We start from the raw sequence: 23,956 nt of genomic DNA on the forward strand, positions 1-23,956 counted from the left end.
CCTCTCTTGCCTATAAATAAGTGGGGTCTCCCCGTTTGTAAGAGTGGCTTCTTCAAGCTTCTTTGTGCCTTTATAAGATTTTATGCTTTCTAGCCATTATTGGCTTTTGTGTATGTCCTCTTTTGGACTTGTTCTTTGATTTCTATGTGTGAATGTCCATTGTAGGACATACATTTCTTTTCCGCATATTTCATTACAGTTGAATCAAGCTGAGTACCAGACTGCTCTATAGCTTGAGTGGTGTTTTTTTCCTTTTCTAGAATATTTTTGGTAAATAATGGAAAGATAATGTATCATATGCCTCATAATCTTAGCAGTTAAAATCCAGCCTTAGGCGCAAGCTTGCTGCCTAAGAATGCCTAGGTGGGGGGATCAAGGTTGGTATTTTATATTTGTTTTTTATAATGTTTAATACATTATAATTATATTTTTGGTTGTGTAGTTTGAAACATTTAGGTTTTTCAATTTTGTTCTATTTTTATGATTTTTTTAATATTTCTATTTTAAATAATTACATTCTTTTGTGGGTCTCTAGGCAACCCTAGGTATCTGACTAGGTGCAGCCTAAGTAGGGCCAATGCCTAGGCACTGCCTAGCGCTTTGAACTACTAAGCTCCTAATAATAATTTTTCTTTCATCTGAATCCATATCTTGTTTTATCCCAACTTCTGATTATCGTCTTTATGATGCGTATTTATTCTCTTGTGATCAATGGTCTTCTAGTGTCTGTCTACAATTAGTTAAAAGTTAACATAGGTGCGTAGTTTATTTTAAGCATCTTTACTGTTAGGATCCATTTAAGCAAAAGGAATGCCTTGGGACCTGCATAGGATAAAAGTCTCCAGTGTTTGTGAACACCTAGCAACAACGTGCTCATATGGGAATCACACATGAAGTGACGGCTTAGGCACCATTAGTTGGAAGGGCACCTTTAAGATGCCTATCTGAGATTTTTATGCTTGTTTTTAGCAGTTCAACTTTAAGAAATAAGTTAGCAGATCGTGATAAGTTCAAGATGTGCCATGATACATGAATTGTATTTTATTAAAACTTCAGTATATCGAGTGCATTAAACCTAACATGCATTATAACCTTTTCTTTTCCTAATCATTTGGCACGATCAGGTTTAGATTTTAATATATAAATAAGTAAATAATATATATATATATATATATATAGAGAGAGAGAGAGAGAGAGAGAGAGAGAGAGAGGCTCAGTGGACATACATTGTCCATTGTTAGTGGACACTTCTCCGCTGCTGATCCCACACGGATCAGCGGCTATGGTTTTTGTTTAACGTCAAAAAGGAATTAGCGGCTGCCGCGACCACTGCTAATTCTGTTTTTTCCGTCCAGGGCATTAGCAGCGGTCGTGACCGCCGCTAGTGCCCCAGATTTCATCAAATCGGACGCGTTAGGCACATTCGACTTACGGCCTCTCCTATATATATATATGAGTTGAAATTAAAGCATTCAAGCTCATGGATAGTTTTACTTTAGAATCATGTTCTTTGTGTGGGATAGGTTGGTGATGCATATATTAATGCCTTGAAAGATCAGCCAACCTCAATTTTAGTAGTCTAATGTGCTTTGATGGTAGAGATATTTGATTTACCAGATAGCATAAAGTTGGACAAGAAATGTACTTTTATCCAATATTCTATTGTCATTGTTACCATCAATTGGTGAGAATAAATAATGTGGTTCTTGTTGTTACTATCAATCAGTAGGCATTGGGCTGCAGAGAGACTTATTTGTGGGGCTCACGCTCCTTTCATGATGTCAGATACCAGGTTCATCAGGACAGCAGCTCCAAGGTTGAGGTTTGTCACTTCATTCTGGCCTGGGAAAAATTTACTCTTTACATTCATTTCATTCAGCTGATGCCATGGAAGTAGAAGTTCTTTTAGCGGCCTACCAAGAATGTTCTTGTTGATAGTAGTCATCTATGTTCTTTGTGATGTATTTACTATGGATACGTACGAATTTATTTATCAGGAAACATTGGATCCTTTCTCCCTTGTTGCTGATGAACTATCACTTCTTGCTAATAAATTGCGTTCAATGATAGTTTCAGAGGTATGTATTTTCTTTTTCGTTCTCTATCTTTTTATTTCTGTTCCTATACATGATTTCTATTCTAGAAGTATTTTTTATGAAAGCTTGTCATTTCCTTAGTTACCTATAATCATATGGCTGGAAAAATAAGGGCTGCCAAATTCTCATGAAAAAGTGACAAATTTCATATTCCCTGTTTTTGTCAAAGTAGTGTAAAAAATAAATGTACAAAGAAATAAAAACTGAAAATATATAAAGTCATCTCAATCATAGTTGATAGAAACATAAATATTGCAATAAAATCATGGGATTTATATTTTGAGAAAAACATCACTATGTTCTGAAAACATCATGATATTTTGCTGTTTAAATTAGTGACCTAAAATGTCACATGTTTTCCGAAAGATTTTCAATATATCAGTGATACTTGTCACATAGCCTATGATCATTTCGCCTTTATTTGGAGGTTGTTTAAGCACTTGTGCTTTATGAATTTCAAGGTAGTACCTGTTTTTGCCAAAAAATCTTTTGATGATGCAACAAGTTCTATCTTTAGATATGTACGGTATTGGATTTCATGTATATTTGAGGGGTAATGTTTTAGGATGCAATTTTTTGTTTTCTTGTATTATACTTAACTTCTTAAACAGATGAGATTGACCCGGATCTAGAAACCCAGTTGGCTAGGGAAGCTGGGCTTGGTGGGGCCTACATAGGAGATGTCCTCTCATATTTTTGGCAGTGTGTTTGGTGGGGCCCACACATGGGGCGTCCTTCCCTGTTTCTGTCATAGGCTAATTCTGGAAAACTTAAAAGAAGAAAAGGCTAAACTAAGCCTAGGTTTTTTCTGGAGATCCTAAAAGTAGAGAATGCTAAGAATGGTGAGGAAGGGGCCAAAAATAGGAAAGAGGCTTGGCTATTTCTGGAGGCTATGACTCCAGAAATAACCTAGTCAAATTTGGAGTCCAAGATGGATTTACCAATCTTAGTCTATTTTTAATATTTTCTAGAACTTGTGAAATGTACTTATGAGGGTCTCCTTGAACTATAAATAAGCCATGTATTCCCCCTTGCTGAGAATGAATTGTTGAATGAAATCTGAATTTCTGTCTCAATCTCTCTCTCTAAGGGACACCCCCTCTCTCTTTATATATCTCTCTCAAGGGTTCGTCCCTCTTATTTATTCTTTTGGTGGACAGACATCTATTAGGTCGTGTGCACTCACATTGGAGCTTAGGTTGCTGCCCATGGTCCAAGCAACTGAACATGCACCAACCCGAGTCTCGGCGGCCCGCACCTTCTTGAGCTGAATCCTGGTGGATCCGACCCCTACCATCCAACCAAACCTCTGTAGAAGACTCCCCTGAGTCACCCTGGCCCAAGTAAGTCAGCCAAGTCTGTTGCTTTATCCCAAAACTAAGTTTGAACATACCCAAACTCAATTCAGCCACCTTATTTCTATCAAACCCGAAAACTTTGTCAGACTTCAAATTTACCCAACTCAAACCATGAGAGATCTGAGTCTTGTTTTTGGACTTAGTGATCTTCAATGTGTCTAGAACTAAACCCCCAAATTTCAAGATTTATTGAGTTCCTAGCTCATAGAACTCAATTTTATAATTTAGGTATGTCAGATCCAAACCCAGTCAGTTTTCTTGCAACTTCAAAAAATCATATCCTTGTTCCGAAGTCCTTTGACCCTTAAAATTAGTGAGAACCTGGTTTAGGGCTATGCCACATTGGTGCGGATGTGGGTGCAGTGATGCTTGGGTGTGAGGGTGCGGGAGGGTATATATATACTATAACAATTTTAAGCTAGGATTACTAATGAAATAATAATTATCATGTCATCAATTCATCATGCATACATTCATGCAATAAATGAAATTAACTACGAAGTACAAGTCAAGTCAAGCAGATTGCATACCAATCAAACAAGTCAAACAAGGCAGATTGCGTACCAATCAAACAAGACAAACAAGTCAAGCAGAAAATAAGCAAATTATACTAACAAAAGAAGCAAACAATTCATAATTGCATACCAAAAATATATCTTACACAATTTATATGATGATGAGGTAATGAACCTAATAATTTTCTTCTTCATTATAAGAAGGAAGATCAGACTTAGTTAAGTCCATGTTTGCGGTGTTTAAATCATGCTTCCCCTCCAAGTCACACTCATCTGGGTTTACATCTCAAAATTTGGATGATTCTTGTTTGCATTATAATTAAAATTTAAAAATGTAAAATACATGCATATTTAAATAAAGGAACTACGAAATAGTCAAATAACTAAGAGAAAAATTAAAAAAATAGTACCTGTATTCTTCATTGGTTCGTGAAAGTAATAAAATATTTGAATGAACAAAGATTAAAGCTTTTGCACGATTGTTGGTGAGTTTGTTTATCTTGATATTATGGATTTGGGCGTATCTGATCCAATTTCTTTCACAACATCATGATGTAGTAGGTTGAGATAGCAATCTCAATGCAAAGGTATTTTTGATCCATATGTTGACTACTATGTGATAGAATCTATATCGTCCTTTTCTCTTACTAGTATTGCTTGTCCATAAAGGAGTTTTTTTCAAACTCTCTTGTGGCTTGATTTATAATATGCGGTTCTCGATAAAGTCTTGCCATAAACATATTCCTATGCCTTGATAACTCTGGGTTTAAATTTGAAGGGACACGGCCAACATCACCTTCCTATCACTTTGCATAATATTTGAGATTGAGAGAATGTGCCATGCAATGTAAATGAGTGTTGCTCTTATCCTATCTTTTAACTAAAATCGAATGTATATAATTAAAAAATTCAAAATCATCCAGTGTAGGATTTTTTCCTCATGCTTGAAAACTGCAATTTGAATTTTTTCAATCATATAATATTATTCCACATTTCATAAACTTTGTGAAGTATAAGCACATCATTGTCAACTTCTCTTAGCATTTTCTAAATAGGTTGCATAAACTTAAGAAAATACATGACTCTATCCCAAAATTCATCATCAATAATGCATTATTAATTTCTTAGGCCTTGGCAACATCATCAACATAATAGAATCTTCACTTATCATCAGTTACCAATGTTAGTCAAAGCATTATTAACTTTCTTAATTTTTTTCACCATCACAATGATGAATGCAAAACGTGTTTCAGCAACCTTCAACGATTTTATATCAGAATGGCTATTAAATATAACATTAACATAATGGTGGTTGACAACAAAATTTTTAATATTTTAACATCTTTTTTCAATTCTTCAATCCATGAACATAGAGTATACACAAGTGAATCTTCTTTCTTTTTTGGGTTGCAGATGCTCTTGAGGGTCAGATTCAAGCTATGTGCTAAATAAGGAGTCCAAAAAATGTGAGGATACTCACTCTTTAAACTCAATACTGCACTTCTACAAACTGGAGCATTGTATAATGCAAAGTTTTAAAACTCGCCGAGTCAACTTGTTGACTCGGCTCGGCCCTCCAACGAGTCAACCTGGCAAGGCAAACTTAGTTTGCCAAGACTCGGGCTTGACTCGAGCGAGTTCTGGGATGTTTGAAATTTGATTTTTGAGTTTCAAATTACAGTTTCGAAATATATAAGTACATATATTTTAACAAGGGTTACCCCTAGATTTTGTATAAAAAAGAAAATAAAAATCATTTAAAGATAAAAAATCATTTAAATCCATAGAATAAAATCGTCGCTGTTGGAACTACTGTTCACCCGGTGCTATCAACTTATTCTAGCAAAATATTTTAAAGAAATGATTCTCACTATATATGGAGGGTCAATTGTGCCTATAGAAAGTCACATTTAGGTTTCATCATCCATTTGTTATGTGAACAAGCATTGTACCAATTCAAATATTAATAGTCTTTTTATAGTTGTGCTATTAATATATTTCCTGCATAGTTTTCATGAGAAAATTGCTTATTTATGTTGATATTGGGCATTCTGTAAACTTTCAATATGCACATATATCCCTATTTTACCATTTATGGATTTGCTAGAGAGGGAATTGAAACTTTTAAAACAAGCTGGCATATATGATTGGCCACTGAACTCATGGTGACCACATCCTCTAATTCAAGTCATGAATTAGTCAAAGTGCTTGTATAGATATCAAATTCAAGCAAACCTCTATAGCTCTTTGCAATTGTTTTTATATTCTTACAGACATTTGGACAATAGTGATACTGTCTCTTGGAACGTTAGCAAGTGGGAAAAATGTAGTGCCGTGTTGATTACAATTATGGCAAAGAAATAGAAAACTAGAACTGCCTCCTTGCCTATTCCTTTGCTATTCAAAGTACATTTCCAGAATGTGGCTAAGAAATGGACTTAATGATTATCCACTCCATTGATATTCCATGATGTGCCTTATGTAGAGGTTATAAAATGAATATCATTATATCAGGGCACATATTTGTCCATATCTCCTTTTTGCATGCCATATTAAGTCATTCTGCAAACTTTTATATGTTTAAATGACAATTTATATATTGTTTTTCTTTTAAAATCAAAAGTTAACAAAACCCGGTCCGAGTCACCGAGTTGACCCGCCGAGTCACGAGTCAATAAAGAACGAGTCGAGTCTCGAGTGACGGGTTTTAAAATCTTGATCTGATGATTTGCACTACTTTCTCATCACCCACTTCTTTTATTACTTCTATAAATCGCACCTTCAAATACTCAAATTTTTTTATTTTCCAAATACATCACCCGCTTTCAAGAATATTGGCCCACTAAGCGAAGAAACAATAAAATTAATTAGTGGATGCCTTTGAATATTCGTCCACCCATCAGAAATAATGGAAACTTCATTTTGTTCTCATGAAAATTTCTTAATCTCTAGCAACCTTTCAACATTTTTCATCTTTTCTGCAAGAATTATTGTTCGTATTTTTTTTAAATTGGAGGTACATAGCCACTCCAGTTACAATTTGCTAGAGAAGTAACAAAATACTTCCAATAAGGATTTCTAGCAGCATTAAAGGGAAGTAAACTAAAAAAAAGTAATGAATGATGCTTGTATTGAAAAAATACAAGCATGCTTGTAATGAATGATGCTTGTATTGTTCCTCTACCTCATACAACAAATTTTCTTTTCTTTTTTTTGAGCATCTTCTTGATAGCTTGAAATGAGTACATTGATTGCACAAGATTCAATCATGGTCTTATTCTTCTCATATTCATTTTATATTTTTTTGTATTGTTTCCGCATTGACTCTTTTACATCTAGAAATCCCATGTCCTAATATCTTCAACAAATGAGCCTTAACTCTTGTGTAAGACCCAACAAAACTTACTTCACAAAGGTTGCTCGCTCTGATATATGATATTTTCATCACTCTCTTCAGCTTTTCCAACTTTCTTCGCATGTGCCCATAGTATCCCATCATCATATGATACAACTCAAGAATGAAAATCAACACTACCACTACCACTAGCACCAACACAATTCCTTTATCTTTGTTCGCGAGTCTTTTCCCTTTGTCTGCTATTTTCGTCCTTAAAAAAACATTTTATTAAAATATAATTCATAAAAATAACTGGCTAAATTAAGAATAGAATTATAGAACCCAACCCAAACTTGGATTCCATTCTTGCTAAACCCACACTGGGTTCAGGTTTTGTTGAACCTAGGTCCGGGTTTCGATTCTGCTGAACCTAGATTTGGGTTCAGATTTTGCCGGACCCAGGCTTGGGTTTAGCAGATTCGAACCCCAGCAAACTTGGGTTCGGTTCTTCTGAACTGAGGTTCGGGTTTCTTTTCTGCAGAACCCATATTTAGGTTCAGGTTTTACCGAACCTAGGCTTGGGTTTAGGTTCTGCCTAACCCAGGTTTAGGTTTAGGTTCAGTAGAGCTAGATCCAAGCCTGGGTTCAATAAAGCTAAACCCAACAACCTTGGGTTCAACAAAGCCGAACCCAACAACCCTAGGTTCGGATCTTTTAAACCCAGGTCTGGGTTCAGGTTCTATCGAACCCATGCTTAGGTTCAACAAAGCTAAACCCAACAAGCTTGGGATCAGTTTTGTTGAACCCATATCAGGGCTGGGTTCAACAGAGACAAACTCAAGTTTGTGTTTAGGTTCTACTAAACCTAGGAGCCGTACCCAACCTTAGGTTCGGCCCTTGCGGCAATGAGGGGAGGAGGAGAAGAAAGGAGAGAAAGAGGAGTAGAAGAAAGAGAGAAGGAGGTGGTGGAGGGAGGAAGAGAAGGAAGAATATGGGAGGAGGAAGTTACTAAAGCTTACCTATCGTCGTTGCTACCATAGGATGAGGAGACCACCGCTCTCGTAGGTAAGAGGAGGAGGAGGCCGCTGTCGTAGGTAAGAGGAGGAGGAGGAGGAGGAAGAGTGGGGATGGGAGGCGCATAGGAAGGGTCTATAAGAGGAGGGGGGGTGGGGGTTACACAAATTTGCTTTACCCCCCCCCCCCCCCCCTAAAACACATTTTAATTTTTTTGTCCAGAAATGGACTCGGTCATGTGCCCTAACCCCACTGAAACATTTAAAATTGTTTTTTGGATCGAAATGGACTTGGTCATAGTTGACTGAGTTTATTTTTGGACACTTATAACCCTGGATACAATTGACTACACACAAGGAAGTTTGACTGCACCCGCGTTGACGTAGGTGCGATGACCCTTAAGAAGAGTCCATGTGACTTAGGTTTAGGGTGTCTAGAATTATCCTCAAAATTTGGGATTTTTCTACTGCACCGTTTGGGAGTTATGATTTTTCTCTCCAAACCTATCAGAACCTAATACCCTGTCCACTCGAGTTAGCCCTCTTTGACCTTGACTTGACGAAACAGAGTCTACCCCTTTCTCATTTTCGAACCCTCAATTGGTATCAGATCGAACCCCATGCCACCTAAATCAATCACCACAGATGAATCCCAAATTCATCAACAAAGTCGCCAAAAAGATCAACACGAAGTTCGATGGTGTTGGAAACTGCATGATCGGTCTTGAGACTAGCTTCCAACAAATATCGAACTTGTTGCAGCAACTCCAAGGGAGCGTCCAAGCTGCATAATAGCAACTCTGATCCGCTGACCATGGTGATGACATCTGCGAGTGGAGTTTGTATGCCGTTAAGGTGCAGTCTCACAGTGTGCGCATAACACCACCGCATGCCACCTGCGGTAATGGTTTTTGGAGCCCCCAAACCTTGCACGATGGCTCACGTGAGTCTAATATCCCACCATCAGCTTAGCCACTGCCGATGATTCCTTCCCCAACATCACCATCGCCAATGCTAGGGAAGAAGCTCATAAGCGACCCCATCGATGTGACGAAGTTCATTAAGGAAACTGAGTCTGCTCCAAAAGTGGAGTAGAAAAGCTTATCAATTCTAGCAGACATGCTTTAGAGATGGTTCCCATTTTTCTGCTGCATGCTAAGCAGGACCTACATGGTTTGGGTTATGATCCGTTTAGGCCTGCTCCCGATTTTTGTGAAAGAAAAGGGTTGCAGATGTCTAAGCATAGCGAACTGGATATACAAGATAAAGCTTTATATATATGCTTTTGAATTTGATGTTGAAGAGACTCGTTACGAAGAAATTGATGGGCCTTCAAGTCTGATCCAGTGAGTCTTCAAGTCTGATATAGGGAAACCACTGGGTATGAAAGAAGATGGTAGTCTGCCTGGTTTTAGAGTTGCATTAGTTTCTGAGTATCATCCCGAAATGTTGAAGCCTCCTATTATGCCATCTGATTTGGAACTGAAAGTGCAGTAGGATCGAGGCAACGAGCACTAGAGGGGGGGCGAATAATGCTTTTAAATATCGTATTCAAAATTTTGACGGATTTTGAAATTCACAAAGCAATCACACAAAGAACACAATAATTTATCCTGGTTCGGTCTTTCCCGACTTACATCCAGTTCCCAAGCAAAACCAGCTTGAGATTTCCACTATCAACCTTGTGTAACTACAAGATCATACAGACCAAATCCGGTCCCACTTTCAGTAACACACCTACTGAAAGCAAACAACTCCTTTAAACCAAGGAGTTCTTCCTTTTACAAAAAATTGAAATAAGTAACAACTTACAAAACAACCTACGAGCCCTTCTTATGAATGCAAATGAGATGCAATTGGCTTTTGAGGTTGTTGAAATACTCTACTCACGAATTCATTGTCTCTCAAAGGAATTTGAGTGAAAAACTGAAGTAAAAAATATCAAGTGAGTGAGAGAATGAATATGAGTGAAAAGCAAAGAGTAATTCAATGTAATTCGATTGGATTTGATTGTTTTTTAGTGTGGAATGCACTCATATTTATAGTTGAAAGATTCAATACGTTGAGGGTATGAAAGAGTGTCAAAACAGTCCATTTTGAACGATCAAAATGTTTGAAAAATGAAAAGACACGCCTTTTAAAAGTTTCAGGAAAAACGACAAAATTAGTCGACTGAAACAGTAGTTAGTCGACTGATAATTAACTATTAGTAGACTGACAGTTATCGTCGGTCGATTAATGTGTTTATCAAGCCATTTGAAAATCTGAAGTTTTGAAACTTAGTCGACTAGAAAAAAAATTAGTCGATTGATAATATCATCAGTAGACTGAAAAACCTTTCAGTCGATTGCTGCTAAATTTTTCTGAAAATACATGTTCTGTCCGGTCGACTGATAATATCATTAGTCGACTGCTGCTAAATTTTCAGAAAATATACATTCTGAAAGGTGGACTGATAAAACCTTCGGTCGACTAATTTGACAAAAATGACATTTTGTTTTGAAAATTTGGCGCGAAAGGATTAGTCGACTGGTGAGTCTATTGGTTGACTAATAAACACGAAAAATTAAATAAAGAGTTTTCTAAAAAGATTTTCATGAAGGGTTCTTTTAGAAAAGTTTTTCTAAAGAATTTTTAGGTGAAATGCAAACGAAATATGCACTCTAAGTAAGGCTCTTATAAGAATCTAAGACTTTTAATGACTTTTATATTTGCACACTAGTCTTCAAAGATTTTTCATCAAATTCTTCAATGCTTGTCATCTTTCTTTATTGCCTTAGCTGAAATGCAGTTGATTCAATTGTTCATCATCAAAACCTTGTACTTGAAGTATCATTGTCGTAACAAGAACCTTATCATAAGTTTCCTTGTCCTTTGGAGATTGAAATGTGCTTAACGGAGCCTGATCCTCCTCTAGAGGCCCTGTCTTCTGCTTATTCTCCTGTAGAGGCCCTGTCTTCTGCTTATTCGGAGATAGAAAATCGGAGCTCGGTTAGAAAGAATTTTAGAAAACAATCTATGGTATTTGGAGCTGATCAATTAATTGTCTTCAATCATGGTGGAGATTGTTGTGGAGTACACCATCGGTCTGGTGAGCATCAAGCTCACTTGAATAGACTGCTTGTGTGATGGAAAGGCACATGAGTACCGTGTGATGCAATGGGCTTAAAAACAATATGCAAATTAATAAAAAGAGGTGCGCCAACTTGGGAGTTCATTTACAACCTCTAGAAGCAGTATGTTAGATTTTTTTTGCCTAGTGGGCTAGGCAAATCTATGATACATATCAGGTTGATCCGGATTCAAAAACCCAGTTGGCTAGGGTAACTGAGCTTGGCAGGGCCCACACAAGGGGCGTCCTCCCTTATATTTGGCAGTGGGCTTGGTGGGGCGCACACATGGGGCATCTTCCTCTATTTTTGACCTAGGCTAATTCTGGATTGCCTAAAAGAAGAAAAGGCTAAACTAAGCCTAGGCTATTTCTGGAGATCCTAAAAGTGGAGAATGCTAAGAATGGTGAGGAAGGGGCCTAGAATAGGAAAGAGGCTTGACTATTTTTGGTGTCCATGGCTCCAAAAATAGCCTAGTCAAATTTAGTGTCCAAGAAGGTTTTACCAAACTTAGTCTATTTTTAATATTTTTTAGAACTTGTGAAATGTACTTATGAGGCTCTCCTTGAACTATAGTAGGTTTTATATTCCCCCTTGTTGAGGATGAATTGTTGAATAAAATCTGAATTTCCCTCTCTCTCTCTCTCTATCTATCTAAATCTCACCCCATCTCTCTTTCAAGGGCTCATACCTCTCACTTCTTCTTTTGGTGGGCAGACCTCTAGTAGGTCGTATGCACTCACATTGGAGCTTAGTCTGCTGCCCAAAGCCCAAGCAACTGAATGCACACCAACCCGAGTCCCAGCAGTCCGCACCTTCCTAAGCCAAACCTTGGTGGTTCCGACCCCTACCAGACAACTCATCTTCTATAGAAGACCCCTCTAAGTCATCCTATCCCAAGTAAGTAAGCCAAGTCCGTTGCTTTATCCCAAACCTAAGTTTGAACCTATCCGAACTCAATTCAGCCCACTCGATTTCTGTTGAACCCAAAAACTTTGTCAGACTTCACAAATTTACCCAACTCAAACCGTGAGGGATCTGAGTTTGATTTTTGGACTCAGTGATTTTCTGTGTGTTTAAAACTAAACCCCCGAATTTCAGGATTTATTGAGTGCCTAACTTTGAGAACTCGATTTTACAATTTGGGTCTGTCAGATCCAAACCCAGTCGGTCCTTTCATAACCCTGAATTTCCCTACAACTTCCAAAAATCATATCTTCCTGTTCTCGAGTCTTTTGAGTCTCAAAATTGGCCATAACCTAGTTTAGGGTGTCTAGAATCATCCCTAAAAATTTTGGGATTTTTCTGCTGCACTGTTTGGGAGTTCTGATTTTTCTCTTCAAACCTATCCGAACCCAATACCTTGTCCACCCGAGTTAGCCCCCTTTGACCTTGACCAAACCAAGTATACCCCTTTCCCATTTCTGACCCTAGGTCCAAGCACACATCAACTTCATAATGTTTGATTTTTTTGGATGGTCTTTGAGGTACTTCTTGCTAGCAGTTTGAACCAACGTGGAACCTAATTTGGGCTAGTCGGGATTTTGTGTCTTTCAGGGAAAACTGGTCAATAACAGATTAGCTAATTCATATTCAGAATGGATGAGTATGGAACCTATAGATCAGATCATTTGGGTTTGGATTGGATCTTGGATCAGATATTTTTAGCAATGATATAATCCACACCATGGGCCTAGCATGTGAAGATGTGCACCTTGGGAGCCTAGAGGACTTGTACTCTATTTGGTTCAAGGCCATAAAGGGACACTAGGGCATGCATGGGTTATCCGTGCACCTTGGGAACCCAAATGGCCTTTGGGAAGCCTTGTGCCCTTATCTAACCCAGTCTAATTGTGGTAGGATTAGGCCTATAAAAAGGGGTCATTCTTTTCCCTCGCTTGCTTCACCACCATGTTCTTCACCTGCTTCTCTTAGTTGTTCAAGCGGTAGGCTATTACCTTAGGGTGGATCAAAATGCCACCATGCCTCTTAGCTGCTCTCTGCTGGTGCCCTAAGCAGGAAGATGATGCACTTGAGCTTGCCAAAATGCTCAATGTTGAGATTCTCTTCCTTGTGTTGCCCCTTGGAGGCGTAGACAGTAGTCCATGCGCTTGTGCCTGTTGAAACGTCTAACATTAAGTCTTGGTTGCAGCTTTGTAACACTTTTCTTCCCTCAAAATGGAGTCCTTTTTATGGCCTGTCACATCTCCATATTCTCCTTGATTTCAAACCTTATTGGAATGCTAGAATAATATGTGATCCTTCAATAGTGCTTTCTTGTTTTGCTTATTGTGATAATCATAAATATAGTAACGATAGTATCAGTTGTAAGGATATCTATCATATGTGAGTCTGCTCCATTTCTTTTAATTTCTGTGTTCCTTCAACGCTTTACTTACACTTGCCCAGACATTGATTTTGAAGATGAGACTCTTCAGGTGCATGGCCTCCATGCAACCCATTTTTCTTAGACAAACTGCTCTATGATTCATGATCTTGATTTGTCAAATGAAATACAAGGAACAATGGGGGGCATGCTTTTGTAGGTCGATCTCTGGTGGGAGACAATTTCCTGGTTAGTAGCTTGTTTGTGAGTTGATGTCAATGTTATATTACTGCAGGTTCCTAAGTTGGCATCTGCTGCAGAATACTTTTTTAAAATGGGGGTGGAGGGAAAAAGATTTCGTCCCACGGTATGAACCCTTAGTGCTTTAATCTTGAACTTATTTGCATCACTAATTTCTTGTAGTTTGCAACCCTGATTATTTGTTGCTTAGGTACCTGTACCTTTGACCATTAATTTTATACTTGAATTTGGCCTTCACTTGGCATGGTTCCCTTGAGATTTACAGATTATATGGAGAGGTGCACAGATTATTAATACCTCTTAGTTCTATTAGCCTTTTATTTATCATAGATAATGTGCCAATGATTATATGCGGAAAAGATATGGTGATTCTTTTTCCTTTATTTTGCATGTGTTAAAACTATGTTTTGTTGAATTAGAATTTGGTGATCTTTGTGCAGGTTTTGTTGTTAATGGCATCTGCATTGTCCATGCCTATACCTGAAAAAGTAGCAGGTGCTTCACTTGACAGTTTATCAAAGGAACTACGTGCACGGCAGCAGTGTATTGCAGAGATTACTGAAATGATCCATGTTTGTGTTGCGAACTATGTACATTTTATTTTTTTCTGTAGAAAATTGTGCGTGATATGGATTGATGCCACATCTCTATAAATCGTAATTTGTATCCTTATAGGTAGCAAGCCTTCTTCATGATGATGTTTTAGATGATGCAGATACAAGGCGTGGTATAGGTTCACTCAATTTTGTAATGGGAAATAAGGTATTCTTTTGTTCATTATGGTTTTTTAAGCTTTCAATCAACTTGTTCAATTGTGGTTCTTTTACATCCTAGGTTCTGTCATCTTGATCAAGGTATCTTGGTATTTCTTGTCATTTTCGTAGCTAACTAATTGAAATCATGAATGACATTGGTCATGTATGTTTAGGTTTTTGATTAGTGGCTTTGACTTCTTGCATTAATAAGCAAGATACATCGTTGATGAGCTCTATCTGTGATTATTGGCCTTGGTCCAATGTGAGTTAGGGCGGTCATCATGCAGACTCGGACCTGATAAGGCTTGACCCATTTTGTTTTTGAGGTGATATAAACTTGACAAGGTTTGGGCCAACAACTAAAGGCAAGGATTAGGCCTTGGTGTTATTTGATCTGGGCATGAAACTTGGCTTGTGAGCACCTGTAGGGTAATTGGGTTGGATCAGCTCAATGCTGGGGTCAATCCCTTTTGAATTTTTAATTGGGCTATTTGGCTGGCCCAACAATTGTTAGGCTAGACGAACACATCATTCTTATCAAGTCTGGATTGAAAAAGGGAAAAATTAGTCAAATCTGGCCATGCACTGGTCAAACACGTAGCTGTTTGAGTTGCCAATTTGGTGCCCACACTTATGTTCGGTGGCAAGAGAATCCAAGTTGATTTGGTGACGTATTACAGGTTACAATTAGTCACTAGTATTGATCTTGGCTGTTGCTTGATGTGGGGTTTTCCTCAGAAGATTTTAGGAGTGTTTTTTTTCAGGAAAATCTTGGCAAGATCTCTACATTTTTAAAATGATAAAATGTAAATAATAATATAAACTATAAGAAATAAAAGACTTTAATAGTATCTAACAAAATATAAAGAAACAGAAAAGTTTTTAAAATATAGAGGAAATAACAACAACCTCGACTTCGTCCAACACTGGTATTACGAACATCATTGCAAGTCCCTGCATCTTTGTTTTGGTCCTTCAAACTATTCATTGAAACTCATAATGGGAGGTCTTTAACCAAATGTGACCCTATGGATATGTTCATGTGATCAAAATAGTAGGAATCGACCCTTGAATTATATTTTTCTGATGTCACAATATATTTTTTTTGAAGGTTGAAAATTTAGTAGCTTAACCCTTGATTTTTCAACCCCTGGAAAAATCCAGCATATACATTGGACAACATGACCAATGGCTGGTTTCCCTAAATCAAACCTGTAGATCACATTTGGAGGGTCAGATGTCCAAATAAATAAAAAATAAGGGTGGTTCTTCGCCAGATGGATTTGGAACTCATGAGCTAGCAAACATTTCCCCTAAATATATATAGTTATATACAGTGCATCTTTTGTGATATTGAACCATCATAACTTATGGTGCCTAATCTCCAAAACTAGAAAATAACCTTTGGATTTACTATTTTCATGTACTAAAGTTGATCTAGCATGATGTGTTGGATCTTTAGATCCATGTAAAGAAGATTGTGAACCACCACATGGTATTGAGGGTCAGAACCTACCATATATTTTCTTTATTTCTCACACACACCTGCATACAGATATGTCTATATATGTATAGACTTTATGCACAGATACATACACATGCATATATGAGTTGGTTGAGTTGTATGATTTCTGACTTGGTCTAGGCAACGAGTGGACAGGGAAGATTTTTAAACATTGTCTATATGGACTTGTTCTTTGATTCATTGTTCTTGATTTAATGTTTTCTTTTTAGTCATGTAAATGGATGATGATCTTTTAAGTTGACCATTTAATCTATGGGTTTCTAGAATTTTGCTGCTTGTGAAAATTGATTTAAACGCTTTGATCTATGGGTTTCTGAGTTTTACTGCTGGCAGAAATTGATATAGGAATTTGTGCAACCCATATTTAATAGTATGAGCTTATGTTTACTATAGTTAATCTGCTTTTGTGAGATGCAGGTAGCTGTACTAGCTGGGGATTTTCTACTTTCCAGGGCATGTGTAACTCTTGCATCTTTAAAAGATACAGAGGTAAATGTATTTATCCTTTGAAAAAAGTGTATTTATCCTTTATCATAATTGCTTTATGTACCTGAACTGTAATGAAGTTATTTTACTTTCAACCCAGCTTTGTTCTGTTGCAGACGTATCAAATCACAGCTGTAAGATGCACCACCTATATTATGTTTGATATAGATGAGTTGTGGTGGATGTAGATATTAGTGTTGTCACAGAATGAATTTGTTCTAGAATAATGTGATCAACAGCAACCACACAAAGTATCAGAGCAAGATCTTCTAGTAGGGGACAGTAAAGCTGATTTTATATATATATATATACATATATGGATTAAAGTTTGCTACAATTGTTTGTATGTACAAATGACTTAGCAAATTTCATTTTTTGTTTTTCTTTATGGAACTGACCCATGGATGTGATCTATATCCTCTTTTTAGTGGGAGCTGGCTTTTGAACTGCTGGAATCCGACCTGTGTACAGGTTTTCCACGATGCAAAAATGAAAGGCTATAAAAGCACCAATTTTTTCCAACTCAAAAAAACATGTTTTTTTCGTCCAAAAAAACATGATCCAAGATCCGATTCCCACTAAATCGATCATGCTGAACGCATTTACGAGGTTAGGTTGAGTCAAAATGATTTGGATTGTGAGATTCCAACTAGATTGCAGATACCTATATGTATATATGTATGTATGTCAAAATTTTGAAAGCACCATCCATAAGGTGTTTTTCTAGAAGCTTGTTAGTCTTTCCCTAAATGTAACAATGAGAATTTCCAAAGTGCCATGACCTTGTTTTTTTTTTTGAATTTATAACCTGAAGAAACCGCACCCGGCACGGCGACCTTGTCATGCTGGCTCAGCCTGACATACCTACAATTGTCGTGCCGAAAGCATAAAACTCCGAGGCTAGGACCCCTGTCCCCAGGGTCCTATGCTAGCCACTTGGGGTTGGTTTGATAATTTAACATTTTTTAAAAAGGAAGTTTGTTAATTTATTTTAGTTGAATGCTTCTAATGTTAAGCCATGCATACACATGTAGACACAAACCTACATAAAGTCGGCCGAGGCTGACCATTGAAAGTCATTTAAACATAAACAAACATTTCAAAATATGGATGATGCAATCTTTTCATTTTACTTTTTAGTGAGAGAGGTTTCTCTTCAAGCTATTGAACCAAATGGGAGATAGTGGTGCAACTGTTGCTTCTTAGGCTAATTTCTAGAATTCTAGAACTATGGAAAACAGGGACTTGAGGGCATCATTAAGAAAGTAATATCATGTGGGATACAAAAACAGCAAGTTACTAAACAAAAGCTATGGAAATCAAGGTGGGCAAAAACATTTATGAAAATAAGGTATAAGGAATTTGATAACTAAAAGGAGGGTTGACAAAATTATAATACACATATTAAAGTATACAAAATCTCTCGTGTGTAGGAAAATTTTTGACAAGATGCACCCTCTACCGTCCATTTTTCCCACCATTGAGCTCACTCATTACTCAAATTTTGCTCTCTTGTTTCTGCTAAAAAGCATAACAGAATAAGGGTTTAAATATGCATGACTTGAAAACAAGGGTTAGCAAAGCACAGAATAATAACCCACTTTCTCTGAAAATATAATTTTAAATTATCACTTAATTTTGAGTGAGTTTGAGATTGGTGTTTTACAATGTTAGCTGCCAAACACATACTGTGCAGTAAACAAATTAAAAAAATTGTAAAATTCATTTTAAAAGGTTTGAGTTTGGACCAAAGGGATGGGCATGTAATCCTTTGTCCTGTCAAAAATTTATTTTAAGCATTGAACTTTAGACTTCTCTAGGTATCAGTGGTCCTTTTGTGTATGTGTTAGGTCGTATAAATTTTGGCATGGTCCACTGGGGAATGGTTTCTTTCTTAATATTGGCTGATTTGAAGGAATCAGAAAATAAAAGAAGAGTAATTTCCGAATATGGGGCTGACGTGACTCCCATTGTGGTTGGGATGTCTAGATAGTTGTATTTATGAATGAAATGGTTACATAAGGATGAGGATTCTAAAGGGTTAATATAACCATTCAGGTGGCTGTCTCATGTTGCAATTACATTACTGCTCTGCTCTTAGCAGCCAATTTAGCTCGTGCTCCTACTGCAATGCCTACAACTGGAGCTATGCAAGTTGTAATTGCTGACGAAGAGATTAGTGTGTTTTATAGACTCTGCAGCTCCAAAAACTGCTATTGCCATAGGTACCTTTCTTCCCCTAGAGCACAAAAACAGGCTACTCGTCCGGTTCATTGTCAACAAGCAAGTGCAAGCATTTCATGTGGAATGAAAGATTTTTTGAAAAAGAAAGATGTGAGGCTCTTCCCCATGGCAACAATCTTTCGTGAAAAGAATGCAATGTTACCCAAGAAAATTTTCTATAATACAACTGTACCCCAAACAAGGCAAAGTATAAATATACCCTTTGCTGATCAATTTCGATATGCTTGGTTTTGACATGTTGGACTGGTTCAATGATATTTTGATGGCACTCTAATTATCGGAAAAGAGTCAATCTTGGCAAATTTTCACCTGGTCATATAACAGATGCCTCAACCACTTCACTTCTGCTGTTACTGTTGCCATTGATTTGTACTTGCTTTCACTACTCTAGGATTCTAGATTCCTTCCTATAAAAACACGGTAGCCTAAGATTTATCCCCTTCATCCGTGTCTCTTTTCCCAGTAAACATCTGAAAAGGCCATGGCAGTAAGTATTTCTTCATTTTATAATATTTTTTATACACTAATCCGCATCGTAGAGGGTCTTTCAAATATCTTAAAATCCTGTTACAGCTTCTATCTGCTCCTTGGCTCATGCATGAACTAAGATACTTGGTTCACTGCATAAACAATGTTTGGAATTGAGTTAGTTCACTGATAAAGAGTATTCGGATTTGTAAAGTTGAGGTATTGTAACATACCGACTGTGCTTTGTTAATTGGTGGGATCTTAAAACACCTCTCCTTCTTTGATACCAATCTTTCTGGCTTGTTACCCTCCTTACAAAGTTTCTCATCTTTGGGTGTTTAGTACTTTCTTTGTGTCATAAGCACCCTCCCAATTTGTGTAAGGCTCAATCTTATTTGGTTACTTGTTTATTGTGCTTTCTGGTTTCTCCCTCTCATTGTTGGACTGTATTGTATCTTCAGTTTATGGTTTAATATGAAGAAATTTTCCATGATCTTACACCGGGTTGATATTGGAAACAGTTGTGAAATTTGTGTTCTTTTCATGGTTAAAACTTACAATATATGATGCATTGCATAAGTTATGCAAAGAAGTAGCTTGCACCAAGGTCTAGCTAAATTTTTGGTCCTATGGTTCTGCTTATGGGTTCATATTTTCTTTCTTTCTTTTGCTTGCAAATGGTTATTGACCTGGTTGGTTATATACAATTTTCATGGATACAACTTGGCTGATGCAGAATCTTAGATTTTGTGTTCATGAATATCGGTTCCATAATCTGCGTTTACTGAGATGAATGCCTATTAATATGCTCTTATGATGGTTGAAGTAAAATCTTGTTTTAGTGTGGTTCTCATCCTTACATGTTACTGTTACTCTCTGCAGGTTGTATCAATAATTGCTACTGTTATAGAGCATCTTGTGACTGGTGAAACGATGCAAATGGCAACTACTGCTGACCAACGTTGCAGGTATGCTTGCTGCTAAAGAAAATTTGTGTTTTTTTAGGTGTTGCTGATTTTATGTTTCTTTGCAGATAAAATCTATGTAGATTATAGATTTCATATATGCTTCCTGTTTTTGCTCCTACCTTTTTGATAATTTGGAAGTTAGACACTTCAAACTGCTAGGTATGCAAAGTCTCCTCGAGTTTGCCAGCTCTTTTAAGAAATTTTCAAAATGAAGTAATGTCCTTGAATAGTAATTTTCTATCAATACCTTATATAACCAAGAGAGCCGTCCAGCAATTTTGATCCAACTTGATGATTTCTGTACTTATTGAACCTTAATGTCCAATAACCAACAATGTAAACTTCTCATATTTGTTTGGTGCAAATCTGATTTAGAGACTCTCTGTTACAATCAGCACGGGGATGCAAAACACAAGAAAACTGTTGGCAAATCACCAAGAAAAGATGCACTGATATGCCAACTCAAAGCTTGAAGATAGAACCTACTTTTGTATAGTCACTGCAAATAAATAGTAATTCTGTATATACTCTTGATATTATCCATCTTAGTTGCAATAAACCATCTTTCATATAATTGTAATTTGTAACACTAGTTTCTGCTTTCTACTCCTGCATATGTTCTTGGATAATATTAGATACACGTTTAAGGTGCCATTTACGTATTTCAGTGTTGTGAAAAGCGTTGAGGCGTAGCGAGGCGCCCCACCAAAATCTGAGGCGAGGCGTAAGCCTCAAGGCGTAAAGCGTAAGCCTCAATTTTTTTTGAAAACTTAAAAAAAAAACTATAAAAAATATCTAAAATTATAAATAAATAAAAAATGCTTTATTGATGAAGGAATTACGCTTTATACCTATACAAGAATAGTCAAAAAATAATAAACAGAGCATGTTTGGGCTTGGCTCATTTACCAAGGGACAGAGCTAGTGACTCGTCTTCTTCTTGGAAGGACATAGTACATTTAGGAAGATGGTTTCTTGAGGGAACCATCCTTACAGGTTGCTGGTGTGTGGTGTTGGTTCAAGTCTATCATCTTTCCATTGAATGAAAAAATAAGAAATTCTTTTTCCTATTCAATAACCATGTTATGTTGACATCTGCAGAGTTTGCTAATTTCATAATATTAGTTATTTGCATTGATCACCTAAAGTTTCCCTCTTTGCCTCAATGAAGGGCAAACCAGAGAAACTTAACCCTCAAGCTCCTCTTCAAGACAGAAACCAAAAGCAATTCTATGAGCAATACAAGTTCAGGTATCCAGCTTCCAAGAGGACCTGTACAAGTCATAGTGGAAAGCTATATGATCCTTCATGAACTGCAGAACAGGTGCCTTATAACTAATTTCAAGAAAAATATGATCAAAATGACTCATGGTTATGAGGAATGCTTACTGCCAGTAGAAGTTCTACATTGTAAATAATCTGAAAAGAACTTGTCAACCTGAAGCTGAAAAGTTTCATAAACTCGAACAAAAAACTACTCAACCTAGCTCTCATACCATGTAATGAAGAGAAATAAGGAATACAAAAAAAGCTCCAAAGATCTTTCAAGATTATTGAAAATCAACCTAGCTCTCATACCATGTAATGAAAATAGCGGAAGCACCAATAACCCAAAGAACTCTTTAAAAGAGTCAAACAAAGACCCAAGAACACAAGCACGTAAAGTGCACAAATAACCCACTAAGGGGTAAAGTGCCTAAAAGGCAAACAAATATTATTGAAGAGAGAGACAAAGTGGGCTGTAAAGCCTTACAACACAAGAGGGAGAGCCCTCTTTTTATAGAGGAGAAAAGTAGGAGACAGAGGGACCACTTGGAGCTCCCTTCTAGTCGTTGGGAGCCCCAACTGTCATATTAATGACCATTGGGGCCCCAACGACTAGATGGTGGGGCCCCTAGTGGTCCTATTACAAGATTAAATAATAAAAAGAAAAAAAGAAAAAGAAAGATAAAAATAAAATAAAAAATAAAAACCTAAAAGTAAATAAAGTACAGAATTATTACAAAAATACCCCTATCAGGTATTTGAGTGTACAGTGAGAAATAAAGAGTATATATGTATATATATTATATATATTTATATACATACTTTAACATATATGGGGTTAAACCCCCTTGTAAAGGATGCTTCTCTTGAGCATTTTATGGTTAATAAAATAATATTTTTTATACTGTGCTTAAGCCCATTAGTGGCTCGTGTGTGCTCTTGAGTTCTTGTTCTTGCCCTTAGTGGTTTATGTGTATTGCCCATAGTGGCCTTGTGTTTGTGTACTTCTTTGCTATCGTCGTTATATATATGTCCATTCTTTCACACACACCCTACTAACATCATATTTGATGAGCATTGCTTGGGTGGTAATAATTGCTTCTTCTTTTCCTGCCATCTTTTTGTTCACTTTTTTGAACTTTTGGAATTGACATTGATGTAGCAAAGTTAGTACAAGTAGCGTATTATTTTAGTAAAAGAGTTTGGGATATTCATAAAGGTAAATGCTATGTCACATGGGTGAGGGTGCGGGTGTGGGGGTGCGGCAAAAATATAAAAAATTATATATATATATATAAAGTCCAAAAGTTGGACATAAATGACCCTGGGTGCGTTGACCACACCCAGGGTCAGGTTGACCACACCGGGTGCCGCACCCACCTCTCGTCGCGTTGATGCAGGTGCGGCACCTAGTTGGCCGAGTCCCTGTGACATAGGGTGAATGGTAAAAAATGGAATTTTTATATGTAAAATTACTTGAATTTTGTATAACAGACCATTGAAGTGTTTTTAACTGTATTTCTTTATAAATAGTTGTTTTTGAAAGTTAATTTCTATTCCGTTCGTAGGTTTTTTTACCTTGTTATTTAGGGTTCTAGAATCAGAATGGTTGCTTATAATGTCAACCACTTTCTTTCCTTTCACATTGGTGCAGCATGGGTTATTATCTGCAGAAGACATACTACAAGACAGCATCATTGATATCTAATAGTTGCAAAGCTATTGCTTTGCTTGCAGGACAATCAGCAGAAGTTTCAATGGTTGCTTATGAGTATGGTCGGAATCTGGTTTGTTATCTTCATCAATGAACTTATGATATTTGCCCTTTTCAATCTTTCATCAGAGTCTCCCTTCTCTCTCTGTTTCTCAAAATTTTTGGTATTCATTATTAATAGAATTCTAAGTATCAACTTTGTCCCTGAGAGAACACTTTCTAGATGATGTTTGTTGGGAACAAGAAACTTCTCTTTTTGCTCCCCGTGCACAGCCAGCAAACTTGGCCCAACCTTTGAAATCAAGAAAAGACAGGTCTAGTGTAAAGACCCATCAACAAAGTATTTTGCTGAGGGGTATTTAAGGATATCTTCTGGTCTAGGACAATGCTCTCTGAGTTGGCTGAGCATGATGGGACTTTCAGGGTTGTTGATAAGTTGATCTCTGTTGTTGCTGCTGAGCATGCTGGGACTTTCAGGAATTGTTGATAAGTTGATCTCTGTTCCTGCATCATT

General features: G+C 37.0%; 1 protein-coding gene across 1 annotated transcript in view; it reads left to right on the top strand.

Moving 5' to 3' along the window:
- Window positions 1-23,956, top strand: part of LOC149813876 (solanesyl-diphosphate synthase 1, mitochondrial-like) — a 36,755-nt gene that overhangs the window by 5,809 nt on the left and 6,990 nt on the right. The window contains exons 2-9 of the mRNA XM_089992508.1: window positions 1,730-1,822; window positions 1,998-2,078; window positions 14,051-14,122; window positions 14,457-14,588; window positions 14,692-14,778; window positions 16,714-16,785; window positions 20,377-20,462; window positions 23,383-23,515. Coding sequence (XP_089848634.1) covers window positions 1,730-1,822; window positions 1,998-2,078; window positions 14,051-14,122; window positions 14,457-14,588; window positions 14,692-14,778; window positions 16,714-16,785; window positions 20,377-20,462; window positions 23,383-23,515 — 756 coding nt within the window. The remainder of the gene's footprint in view (window positions 1-1,729; window positions 1,823-1,997; window positions 2,079-14,050; window positions 14,123-14,456; window positions 14,589-14,691; window positions 14,779-16,713; window positions 16,786-20,376; window positions 20,463-23,382; window positions 23,516-23,956) is intronic.

Source organism: Nuphar pumila, chromosome 16, assembly GCF_984573655.1.
Source record: "Nuphar pumila chromosome 16, dmNupPumi1.hap1.1, whole genome shotgun sequence".
Lineage (NCBI taxonomy): Eukaryota > Viridiplantae > Streptophyta > Magnoliopsida > Nymphaeales > Nymphaeaceae > Nuphar > Nuphar pumila.